This window comes from Arachis ipaensis, chromosome B01 (assembly GCF_000816755.2).
Source record: "Arachis ipaensis cultivar K30076 chromosome B01, Araip1.1, whole genome shotgun sequence".
In the NCBI taxonomy this organism is placed as follows: Eukaryota; Viridiplantae; Streptophyta; class Magnoliopsida; order Fabales; family Fabaceae; genus Arachis; species Arachis ipaensis.
Window position 1 is genome coordinate 135,722,233 of NC_029785.2, and position 12,926 is coordinate 135,735,158.

At 33.7% G+C, this 12,926-nt stretch overlaps 3 protein-coding genes across 5 annotated transcripts; 1 reads left to right on the forward strand and 2 right to left on the reverse strand.

Moving 5' to 3' along the window:
* Positions 2,738-6,054, reverse strand: LOC107641875. 2 transcript variants are annotated; one of them, XM_021106643.1, is made up of 9 exons: positions 5,411-5,563; positions 5,082-5,224; positions 4,888-4,974; positions 4,580-4,707; positions 4,169-4,265; positions 4,002-4,079; positions 3,698-3,923; positions 3,401-3,624; positions 2,738-3,127 (listed from the first exon to the last, which is right to left on the reverse strand). In XM_021106643.1, exons 1-9 carry the CDS (start codon positions 5,430-5,432, stop codon positions 3,104-3,106), a joined length of 1,029 nt encoding a protein of 342 aa, XP_020962302.1. In that variant the 5' UTR covers positions 5,433-5,563; the 3' UTR covers positions 2,738-3,103. The 2 variants fall into 2 exon arrangements, with proteins under 2 accessions (XP_020962302.1, XP_016200776.1); XM_016345290.2 differs by having other exon boundaries at positions 2,763-3,127; positions 5,082-5,211; positions 5,411-6,054.
* On the reverse strand, positions 6,213-8,781 carry LOC107641888. 2 transcript variants are annotated; one of them, XM_016345298.2, is made up of 7 exons: positions 8,311-8,781; positions 8,077-8,204; positions 7,515-7,611; positions 7,333-7,404; positions 7,018-7,243; positions 6,693-6,916; positions 6,213-6,543 (listed from the first exon to the last, which is right to left on the reverse strand). In XM_016345298.2, the coding sequence occupies exons 1-7, from the start codon at positions 8,587-8,589 to the stop codon at positions 6,523-6,525; spliced, it is 1,047 nt and encodes a 348-aa protein (XP_016200784.1). In that variant the 5' UTR covers positions 8,590-8,781; the 3' UTR covers positions 6,213-6,522. The 2 variants fall into 2 exon arrangements, with proteins under 2 accessions (XP_016200784.1, XP_016200781.1); XM_016345295.2 differs by having other exon boundaries at positions 7,327-7,404; positions 8,311-8,779.
* Positions 8,580-12,504, forward strand: LOC107641862 (tRNA (adenine(37)-N6)-methyltransferase). The gene is made up of 10 exons (XM_016345283.2): positions 8,580-8,722; positions 8,807-9,059; positions 9,173-9,294; positions 9,478-9,578; positions 9,766-9,961; positions 10,059-10,151; positions 10,743-10,802; positions 10,972-11,046; positions 11,572-11,652; positions 11,963-12,504. The coding sequence occupies exons 2-10, from the start codon at positions 8,987-8,989 to the stop codon at positions 12,338-12,340; spliced, it is 1,179 nt and encodes a 392-aa protein (XP_016200769.1). The 5' UTR covers positions 8,580-8,722; positions 8,807-8,986; the 3' UTR covers positions 12,341-12,504.

Below are 12,926 nucleotides of genomic sequence, written 5' to 3' on the forward strand. Positions count from 1 at the left end.
AAAACTTAGTCTAACTTTTAATGTGTCATTGATTAGAATTATTGTCAATTAATCTCACTTTGAAGCTGGTACAGTACACATATATAATATGATTTGGCATGATTATTCTTTGCTATTTGGTTATTCGAAATTTCCTCCTAATCATTGTGCGTTTTAATTTGTCCTAAATACTGAATTCAATAATATTTGAAAAATAATAAAAAATTAGTTTAAATAGTCTAAAATTATTTTATTTAATATTTATTAATTATTATTAAAATAATTCTATAATTTTAAATATAATAAATATATAATTAAAAATATTATTTATATAAAAATATAGATGTTATATTATATAAATAATTTTATATATCATCTCCCTAATATTTTCTTAGTGGATTATATTACTGGTCTATATTATGTTTCTTGCTGAGGCCAATAACACTTTTTGGTGTCTATTATTTCCCAATATATAAATACTTGATTATATTATGTTTCTGATTTAATTTATATATCAATTATGTCAATCGTATTTCTAAAGTGAGTAATATTTACAATTTTCACTAGCTTGTCACTCAATACTTGATGCATAGAGATGAACCTAAACTTTCAATCTCACCATTCATGCATGATTGCAAATTAGAAGTTATAGAATTTTTTTTTAAGTAAAATTATAAACAAAAGAGAAATGCAAATGAATATTGGTGCATAGCAGCTATATATGGTGATTATATATAGTTGCCTAATTTACTAAAAAGATAAAAGAGTAAAGTATCGTTTTTGTTCCCAATGTTTAGGGTAAGTTTTATTTGTGTCTCTAACGTTTAAATCGTCCTATTTGTATCCTTAACGTTTATAAAAGTGATTCAATGGTATCCTACTATTAATTATATTAACAAATCAGATTATATTTTTCAATTATTCTCACTTGGATGTATTCATTCTCAATTAGGTCTCACTTGGATGTGTTCGATTTTAATATTATACCCATTATTTATGTTTAGATTTAATTATGTCCCAAAAAAAGTGAATTATGTAAATGTTGTAGGAATTAGTTTCAACATTTGATGAGCTATTTTTCGGAGTAGATCATCGATTCTATTCCAAGATGTCAGTGATGGGGGGAGTGCGTAGAAAGAGAATAAATAAAAGAGAGGAAAAAGCTGAGCAGAGTCAGAAAAATTTAATGTCAGAAAGCAGTGAAAAGCAAAGCAATCATGTTGATTCCATTGGGGTTGGAGGGAAACAGCAAAAGAGAGACACATGCATATCGACAATACTAGTACTACTCACTGCTTCTACTACTACATTGTAATTTGTAAGCTGCTTTTTCTTTCTAAAACCATCATAACTCTTTAATTATTGTCTTAGTCGAATAATTGGCCTAATGCATTTATTCTTTTTACTATACTAAAATCTACTCATCATGTTGTGCCCTTCACTTTTTCTTCTCTTTTACTACTTCTATACTACTACTAAGTACCAACTACTAACCCATCATTTTTGTTTTCACTTTTCTTAAACTGTAACACAATTATTTATTTTAAATTGTGGTAACACCAATCGAAAACCATGAATAAACTTAGATTTATTTTATACAGAGAATTAAGGCCCATTTGGGTAACTAACTTAATTAAGCTCCTTTTGATAAAATAACTTAAACAATAAATGACTCTGTTAAAAGTAACTTATAAATAAGTTATTTTGTGTTTGGATTTTTAACTCTAAAAGTGTTTATTTTAAAGAAATATAATGAAAAGTAGAAGTATTATGAGAGAAGTCATTTTTTTTAACTTCTTTATAAGCTCCAAAATAGCTTCTTAGAAAGTTGCAATTTGGTTTTGAAAATTGCACCCGACATTAATACTACTACTTTTCATAAGTCAAAAGTTAAAAAAAAACTACTTCTAGAGTTCCCAAACAGGCCCTAAGTACTGAAAATTTAACTGGCATACCACAAATTAGGAGGAAAGGAAAGGAACACAAAAAGTGGTTGATAGTTAATGCAGAGTATAAAGTGGGTTGGTGTGAATGTGAAGGAATAAAAAAGGGAAAATGGAAGTATTAAACTACTCTTCCATCTTAGTTCAGGACAATAATAAAGAAGTCTCGTGACTCACAAATTCAGCTCAACAGAATACATAAATTCAGTTATAATTTTAGTCTTTATTTATTGTGGGAGGAGATTGAAAAAGAAGTAGAGTGATTTTTCACCGAAAATACCAAATAGAAAAAGAATAGAAAAGATGAAGAAACTTTTATTGATTGTTGATTGATTGAATTGAATTGTATTATGAAGGTAAAACTAAATATATACAAAGCATTGGTTTAAGAAAGATAAAAGTAAATAAAGATAAGATAAGAACAATTAAAGATAAGATAAGATAAAATAATAAAGAGTAAAATTGTAACTGAATTTATGTATTCTATTAGGTTGAATTTGTGGGTCACGAGACTTTTTTATTATTGTCATAGGTTAAAGTGGAAGAGTAGTTTAATAGGAAGGTTATATAGAGAGAGGAGAGAAATGGGCACCGACACAATGAAGCAAGTGTTGGGAGCTGCCGATTGCTGAATCTTACTTGCATGCTCAATTGACGTTAACATTGCGTACTTTTTTCATGAGTATGTCGATGTTCATGAATTTTCTCTTATTATGTACTCACATTTCAATGGGTTTTTAAAATTTAGCAAAATAATAACAACAATAAAATGTGTGCAAATGCTTTGTAATGATCATAGGAGAACTTCTTTCTAGTTTAAAATCTTAACCACACCTGCGATGAGTTAATTAATCATCTTTTCATGACAATAAATTTCAAATTAGCCTATATATAGTTGGAAAACTTCCAGTTCTTTCATTTTTGTGGGATTCACTTAATCACTTTCCTTCTAGTTTTGGGCCTTTCAGTGTTGGGCTACGGGGTTGGTCGGTGTAGGCCCATTACATTTCAGTATGTCCAAAAACCATCTTTTAACAGATTTTGTCCAATGTAAGGCTTTAACACAAACCTCCAAAAATACTCAGATCAAAACCCAAAAACACTTCCAAATCAAATTGAGCCCATTCAAAGATACATTGTTTGCACTTGTTTCCAATAATCCAATTTGAAATTAATCTGCATCACCTTGGATTAAAAACAACATGCTGTCCAAATAGAAAAACAAGGAAAGTTACACACAAGGACATGGCATAATAGTTAGGAAAATTTTCAAGTGTACTGTCATACCGGTGTTTCACTAATTTTTAACCGTTGATCTTAATTATAAAATATATATATAATATATATAATTAAGATCAACGGTTAAAAATCACTGTAATACCGATACGACGGTACATTTGAAAACTTTCCTAATAGTTATGCATTAATGCCATAGAAAGAAGCAAAGTGCAATGCAATTTGAATTTTGAAGGATGTACCTTAATTTGTGTCCTATTATATGTATAGGTGACATGTACTCTCCCATCACTAGCTTGAATAACTGCAGGATATGAGAATTCCATTCCCAAAGTATCCTCCAATGTAACAACTTCATGCCATGAATCACCATCATCCTCAGATATTGCAACTTTAAGCACACCCCTTGATACTGTATTATAAGCAAGCACCAGAATCCCATCTCTCAGCTTAACTCCATCAATACCTATCACCAACTTCAAATGTAAGCAAATCACATTGCCAATGCTTACTACTTTCAACTAGTATGCAAGATAAACCTGCATTTGGATTGGGAAGTGGTGTAGGCTTTGCATAGCCCCATGTTTTGCCACCATCAAAGGATTCTGAAATGTAGACTCTGCCAAGGCCTGTAAACGAGCGAAGCAAGACACGCAGCGTTCCCTTACTAGTCCTGTATGGCACTGGTTGAATCACCCCAAGAGGTTTATCTTCAATGTAAATTAGACCATACTTTCTCCATGTCCTTCCAAAATCTGTTGTAACCTGTTACCATGCAACAATCTATATAAGTCAACAAAAACATTTAGAAATCAGTTCATTAAGGTCAGTTCTGTTAGAAACCTCAGACCACGACCCCCAAGAGTTCCAGCTTTCAACAGAGGATCCACACAGTAAGGCACCATTGTCCAGCAAGAGTGGCTGAAAAAACATTAATGGCATTTGATTCTAAGAAGATACATTTATCTTGACCATGACTACTTTAAGTGGTTTTCTGTTTTTTGTTTCACCTTATTCTTTATAGGTCCTAATATACCAGGAGGAAGTTGTTCCCTTTCTGTCCATGTTAGTCCCTTATCATATGAGCGTTTCATGAATCCACTCCATCTGAAATTAAATAAGCTAATTCACCTCAGCAGATTGGACTAAAAAGGAAACACATTTGGGATTCATTAGAGTCCTACTATATAAAATTTGTGCCATGTTTAAACTGAAAAGAACTTTATCATAAACATTGAGTACCCAAAATTTGACTCAGTTAATCATGGGTGATACAGATATTCTATGCCAACTAGAGTAGGCTGGTTGGATTAGAATCAAGTTTTGTGGTGTATAAAGCTATTAGTCACAATGATAACTAGAGCAGCTTGCTAAAAAGATGCATAGCTTCATAAGGAGATTGTGAGAGTTAGAAACATTACTTTTGAACATCAAGGCCTATTCTATAAAACAGCAGTAACACATTTGAAGGAGTTTTGAACAGCACAGGGTTCCACATAGGAACATTTGATTCTTCATCAGCAATTACAGGTGATTTCCATTTGCCATTCTGCCAAACCAAGTCAAATAAGCAGCCAAAAGTTTAGAGGAAAGTAACATCTCTCACCAAAGTTTCAAATTCAAAGTTACTATGACTGCATTAGAATGCCCAGTCTCTTATGAATTGAAAAGCTAGGTGTCAGAGTAGCAATTTATGCAACCTTTAAGTTTTAACTATTTACATCATTACCTTGTAAGTTTGCAGCCATATTTTGACATCAGGCGCCCCCTCAGATGTTCCCCCATAATATGCAACCAAAAAATGACCCTTCCCAACCTGGTGGAATTCAAAATAGACATCAATGTAATATGCTTCTCATCATGACAAAAACTTCAACTTTTTTGGAAGAAAAAAAAAAAAGAAAAAGTGATGTAATTTTGTACCTCAACAATGGTGGAAGCATGGCAGCTGTTGAAGGGAGCTGATTTTTCAGGAAAAGTGAACTCCTCCAAAAGAGGCCCTTTTATGTAGCTGTTGCCTAAACCATCTGCTCCGGAAATTGTGGAGTTTCCCCTGCAAAACTTTGCTACTTGCTTTTAGTTCATTGCTTGTGAGTTGTCACTTGCAGTGTCAAGAACTCATGTTTCTATAGACACAAGGACAAAACATCAATAATATAAAAGAAATGTAATCATATACTGAACCATTCCAAAGAAGATAACAATATAGGAATGGGAATGTGAAAGTAGTAACTGGTAAGGCATGTCGGTACCTAGAAAATGAGTGAACTCCATGGCTATGAATGATAATAGAGAGCAGGAGCACAGAATAGACAAAGGAAGAAGAAAACAATGACATGGTTTCACCCTCTAATATCTGCAATGAATTATGCAGCCTGCAAAGCAAAGCAAACTGTGTAGGAAAGAAGTAAAATAAGTAATTCATTTTGTTTTTTTGACTTGACTAAATATCAGCCCTCAAATGTACAAATTTCATCATCTACCGTTCATTTTAATCTAATGGCTGCAGTAGTTTCTAGTGTTTCTATTGCAAGATGCTGTCAATACACAATAGTATTATTTGAAGTCAATACAATACTCTCTCACTTAGTTGATTTGAGTCAAGTAATGACATTTTCTCTTGTTTATTGATAACGTGTTGGAAGAGAATGCCTTATTGAGCTGGTTGATAATGACCATTTTAGTTAAGTTTTAACTTTTAATAATGTGCCAAAAGTCACAAACTACATGAGCAAGGCCAGCTAAGTTTTATAAACTATTCTGTGATCTGTGAAATGAAGTGATCAAGTGAACAATATAAATTAATCAAATAATAAAATATAATCCACGGGAAATTGGAATGTGAATAACATTTAATACTGGATGAGGGTTGGTGGCACATATAATACTGCATATTTTTCCACCCTATTTTGTACTAGTTTCTGGTTTTCTTTCTATACATCACCCAACTCATATTTTCGTTGAGGAAAAGTTTAGAGGCCAGCAACAAGTTTCATTAAATTCTAATTGACACGCGATAATGACTTAACATAAATAGTTTAAGAAATCCTCGCATTTATGTTTATTGATCTTCTTATTAAGTTAGAATGGCTTAAACTCCTGACTTTACACTTGCAATCTATCTCTGGAAACCGTTCTTTTGTTTGTTTAGTGCATCTTTTTTCCCTCTTCTTTCATTTCAAATATCATCAACACTGAAAAAAAAAAATTAACAAAACAATGTCTGAAGCATATTATTTGACAATTAGAAGTAAGGATAGACAATCCATGCGTCAGTCTTTGCCCATGTACTCAGTCCTTCGGATGATAGAAAAGAACACATGGTTCTTTTTCAAGTTTATTTGGAACAATTTACACCAAATCACTATGGCGGAAGAACAACATGCTGCCAAAATAACAAATGAAAGAGCACTGTCAGGGAAAGCAGATGAAATCAAGAATAGAAAAACATATTATTCTCAAACAAGAATCGAAAGCAGTTGGAAATTCTGAACAATTTAAAGGCAACACTATATAAAAAGTTATGATACTTACCTTAATTTGTGTTCTGTCATATGTATAAGTGACGTGTATTAGGCCATCACTAGCCTGAATAACAGCAGGATATGAGAATTCCATCCCCACTGTGTCTTCCAATGTGAGAGCCTCTTCCCAAGAATCGCCATCATCCTCGGAGACTGCGACTTTAAGCACACCCCTTGACACCGTATTATATGCAAGCACTAAACGGCCATCCTTAAGCTTAACCCCATCAATGCCTAGTAAACCAGATTAAAAAGTTACAATCTTAATACATGATGAAATATATTGTCACCAAGTATGCAGCAAAGTTGCAAGCAACAAAGGTTATGAAATTGACCTGCATTTGGGTTGGGGAGCTTGGTAGCTGTCGCAAATCCCCAAGTCTTGCCGCCATCAGACGATTCTGACATGCATATTCTACCGATGCCATCAAAAGATCGTAGTAGAATGCGTAATCTCCCATCTGCTGTCTGATAAGGCACTGGTTGAATCACACTAAGAGGTTGATTTTCAAGGTAAATTGGGCCATGCTTGCTCCATGTCCTGCCAAAATCTGTTGTGAACTGTTGCATACACAAGAAGCAGTGAATTATAACCAGTTGACATTTCAAATAATCAGTTAAACAACCACTAGTTCAGTTAAGACCTCAACCCAGGCACCCCAGGAGTTCCAGCTCTCAACAGATGATCCGCATAGCAGACGATTGTTTTCTAGCAAAATAGGCTGAGAAATAGTAATCAGATTTAGAACCAGAAAAAAAGAAAATCTGTATAGTTATAAAAATTCAAAACCTCTTGCAATAGATAGATACTGTGAAATAACTGCTTTTGTACCTTATTCTTTATAGGTCCTAGTATTCCAGGAGGAAGTTGTTCTCTTTCTGTCCAAGTAATGCCTTTATCATATGAGCGCTTCATGAAACCACTCCATCTGAAATTAAACAAAAGCATTCTTATTATCTCATAAGGATAACAAATTGTAAAGTTAGAAGTAAATTAAAACTAATTGAATTTAGTGGCAGCTCCTGCAACTCTTTAGAGGGTCTATTTACAATGAATGACTAGCTGAGTAAATGCATTATTTTTTCAATACACTATCTGTAGTGAAATCATTTCCCTATTAAGTTCTAACATTTTCTCCTTACCAGTTTGGAATTATTTCATCTGTAAATGCAAACTTTTGTGCTGAAACTTTATGTGTGGTTAACTGAATTTTACTGAAATTAAAGCCAATCAATACTATTAAAGCATGAATTGGCATGAAAGGGGAAGGAAAAAGGAATTGTATTCTAAAGAGGATAGGTCAAATCAACTGTTTCAACTTTCAATATATATGAGGATGGTTTGCAGAAGATAAAAAATAGATACAAGAAAGGCATGAATATAGAAGCTTTACTTCTGAACTTCTTGGCCTATTTTGTAGAACAGAAGTATCTCATCTGATGGAAGCTTGAACAACACAGGATTCCACATAGGAACATTAGGTTGCTCATCAGCAACTACAGGTGATTCCCACATGCCATTCTGTCCACCAAAAATTGCAGTCAACGATGCATTCAAAATTGTAGATTGCAAAGTCAAAGACAAGATAGTTTAATGAGTGATTAGAATAAAAAAAAAAAAAAGAAACCTTGTAAGTTTGCAACCAGATTTTGACATCAGGTGCACCTTCTGAAGTGCCCCCAAAATATGCAACCAAAAAGTGATCCTTATCAACCTCAACAATGGTAGAGGCATGGCAGCTCTTGAAGGGAGCTGACCTTTCTTCAAAAGTGAACTGTTCCACCACTGGACCATTGATGTGGGCCATGCTTGACCCCTCAACTTGTGAGGTAGCTGCTCTGTCTTCGTTTTCAGGTGGAGAACATAACAGACAGATCTTATATAAGATCTGTGAAACAAGTTTCATTGGCAGAAACTAAGATATTGAGGTATAACGTGTTACAGTGTCGCAAAACAGAATGCATCGACTTCAGAGTTCAGATACCATTGCACTTTGAAGCTCTCCTTTCTCATCCAGATTCTAATCACAGTAAACTCAAGTACACCAGTTTCTCTCTCTCTCTCTCTCTCTCTCTCTCTCTCTATTTGTTTATTGATAATTTTTCATTTATATTTTTTTGAAGCAAATATGAAGGATCCATGAAACAAACGGGTCACTGGATTAGATGAACCGAGTCCGACCCAAATAGCAAATTTGATGAAGCAACCAAACCAAACCAAGCTTCGCTGAGAACTGAAACTGATGATTGTAACTGCATAACAGGATTGGGACTTGGGGGGAGGTACCATTTCAGAAGCTAAAAATGGTTGGAAAGAGATTAAGCATAACCTTAACAATAACATTCGCTGCTATTTCCTTCTCTACTGCAATCTCTGGTATGTTAAACACAGAACTACTTCCCCCATGTTCTCTTTGATTGTTTATTTATTTATTTTTTATGAGTATTTACTAAAAGTTTGAAGCTTTGTACCTGCCCATGTTCTGTTAGCATATGTCTTGAGTAGAAAATGTAAGGGTTTGAAGTCCAAGATTCTTGAGCTGGAGGCTTCTCTCAAGTCTTCCTTAGATAAATGTGCCTCTGAAAGGCAAGGGAGAATTAGGGCTCAACAGGTTACCCTTCTTTCAACACTCCTATTCTTCATTCATTTCCATTAACTTTAATCTTAACTTGGTTGGTTACTTGCTCTTCAATCATGTCTCAATCTCGCCACTGCATAAAGTTTAGTTTTTTACCCCTTTTTTATTTTGCCCCCCTTAGTTCTTTTGCTGATTCATTTGCTCAAGTATTTGCAGACCTTGAGAAAAGAACTATCACAACCTAAATCTGAAAATCTGAAGCTGACATATTACCCTATGGCACCCATTGGTACCATCCGCTCATGCTTCTCTACTAGGTAATGAATAATGTTTATTCAATAGTTCTTAATTTCAAAATTTGATCATTAAGGTCCTTAGGTAGTTAGGTGCATCATTAATATTGATTTTTTCCTATGCTTATTCAGTAGGTAACCTGCACATTGATAAATTCCTTATTCAATGCCACATTCATGATTAATGAAATATTGCTTCATACTAGTGTAGGAATGGGACACCGAGGCAACCGTTACTTGTACCACTTGCTAGAGCCTGTTTGGTTTTTAATGCCACTCGTGTTCCGCCAGCATCTCTTGAGGGTCTAGCTGAATATTCTCACTGCTGGGTTTTATATGTATTTCATTTAAATACAGATCTTGAGAAACTATGGAAACATCCATCTCAATCAGGGTTTAAGGCAAAGGTTTGTAGCTCTAGTATTAATGTCTTATCTATGTAGCATCTTCTTGCCTCATTTTATCCCCTAGAGATATTTTTCATATGGATCAGTGGATGGATAGGTGAGAGTTCCGAGACTTAAAGGAGGAAGAATGGGAGTGTTCGCCACGCGATCCCCACATCGTCCATGCCCCATTGGACTTACAGTTGCAAAGGTAAGAACACATTTAGATGCTAGTGGATTTTTCTGACATGCTTTCACCAATCACAATATTATGTACTCTTCTATTGAATTATTGATTGATATCACTTGCTCCTCATGCATATTTTTTAAAAAAAATTGGAGACCATCAAACCACGGAGGTCTTAATGGTGCACAAAGTATCCTATCTCCTTTGTTCTTCATAGATTCTATGTATTTTCTGTTAGCGTTGCTGGATTGTTGCAAGCCTAGGAACAATTAATTTCATATTTAAAGGAGATTTAGGATCTTGGGCAGTTGGTTTGAAAGATTGGATGTCTTATGAAAGATCAAACCACAGCTAAGAAACTGACTTTCTCCCATATTATTGGGTAATTTTGTGAAACTTGGATACATATCCAGAAACTTCTTGTGCACCCAAGTAAGGGGCATATGTATGCTTCCCAGTCAATGTCGTTGCATACATAGATCAGCATCTTGCATCACAATTTAACTTCCGCCCAGTCCCCAAAATGTCAATATTTTGATATTCAAATTTCAAACAAACAAAATCAAATTATGAACTAGTTTCGTAAATTTTCATTCTATTTAACTTGTACCACAGGTAGAGGCTGTACAGGAAAATATGATTTTGCTTTCTGGTGTCGATCTGGTTGATGGAACTGTAAGTCTCCATTGTTAATATATGTTTCCTTTCACATGCTACTTTACTACAATTACATGCCACTTAGATTGTGTTTAATCCAATTTAACAAAGAGCTTGGTAACTTTTTTGGCCAATAATTGATGCTTTAATGATGAATTAAGTCTGTTTTTTTGTATCTCATTGACAGCCAGTACTTGATATCAAGCCTTACCTGCCATATTGTGACAGCGTCCAAAAAGCTGTAGTGCCAAATTGGTTGATGGTAATCTTCAGTATTCTTTAGCTATATATTTCGTGTTGTATTTTGAGGTTTATTTTTGAGTCTCTAAACAAGTTTCGGGTCCATTTTTGTTTTCTACACAAAAGTTTATCTGTGATTAAGAAAAAGGAAAAAGTATTTCTAATCTTCATGTTTGGATGAGTTTCTTAAAACTGTTGAAACAAAAACATAAAAAGCTCCTGCACATTTTTGGAGAAACAAATGGAGAATTGCTTTTGTTCAGAAGCTTATCCAAGTGATTGTTTTCTGGATATATTTTGCTCCATGTGGGAATATTGAGATACAAATACTCATGATGGCTATTTACTAGTCACTGAACTCTATTAGTTTTTTATTCTTGTATTCTTATTCTCTTGAAGCTTTAAATTTAAGGTCCACACTCCACATTATAATCAACAATGAAGATATTTTAGTAGTATTTTATTTTCCTTCACATTTTGTCATGGCTGCATGCTACTTGATTATTTCATTCTAAGTAAAGAACATTGTGTTTCTGAATTTTTTTAGGAGGATAGCTTACTCTCAGTATCTTCTGTAAGCTTTGCAGAGGACTTCGCTTCAGCACTCGAAAATTGCTGGACAATGGCAGTGAGTTGTTAATTAATTTACTTGAAATATCAAGCACCTGCATCATGTTCACCTTAGCCTTAATAATTTAATGCTGGTTTTAATAGTTTATATTTCATTTGGTGGTGTATTGTATTCAAAATTTTTGTGTTAACTCCTTAAGTAACTTAACAAATATTGGAGGCAATCTATTATGCTTTCTGGTACAAGAATTTTTGCAACATTTTTGTTACAAATTCCAAGTATGCTACTACTTGATGGTGAGGTTTTTCTATATCTTGGTTTCATCCTCCTATACTGATAATGTTGTGCTTCTTGGTTGCTACTTCAGGAAAAGAAGTCGCTTTATGCATCACCAAGCGAGTTCCAACGCTTGATCAAGCAAGTTCTTTCATGGGATATTCGGTCATTGAGCCAAAGAAACAGGCCTCATGATGCTCTCTCAAAAAGTGATAACAATGATGAAATGTTGGTTAATACTTCTGATGTAGATGAACACCAAGATGACAGAGCTTTTTTACATGAAAAGGACCAGAATTCTGTAGATTCTAAGGACATAATATATCACCTAATTTTGGAGGGACTTGATGTCTCTTATAGAATTGATCACCATGGTAAGGTGAATGTGGAAAAGGTGTCACCATCATCTTTCTTGGACAAAATCTCTAACTCTTGCAATTACTTGACTTGGAAAGACAAGCTGCAGTGAATTCTGTTGTAAACCTTCATTAATTTTAATTTTAGCTTCTCATGAGTTGTTTTTTTTTTTTTTACATAGAAAGTTCCATTAAGAGGGAAGTGAAAGCTTAGAGACTGGTTTTATTTTGAGGTAATGTTTTTATTTTAGTTATAAAAGTGAAAATTTTGACTCAATTTTTTTACTTCATATTCTCATTACATGATATTGTAAAGTGCATTTGTGTAGGAGTGAGTACAGTCGGTTTGGTTCGGATTCAAGGTGAAATTAGAACCGAATCGATCAAAATATAATTGGTTTGGTTTGGTTTGAATTTGTGTTTTTTTGTGCATGTACCTGAATCAAACCAAACCGATTAAGAACGGATTGGTTCGGTTTGGGTAATAGGGTACCCGATGACTTTAAAATTCATAAAAAAAATCAAATTTTTTATCTTAAAAATTCAACAAATACAATAAACATTTAACATCAATATAAATAATCCAAACATATTAAACACCAAATACATTAAAAACTAAACTCATTAAAATTCAAACATATTAATAGTGAATAATCTTTGTCTAATGAAAATACAAAAGTGCAATAGAAAACTTACTAA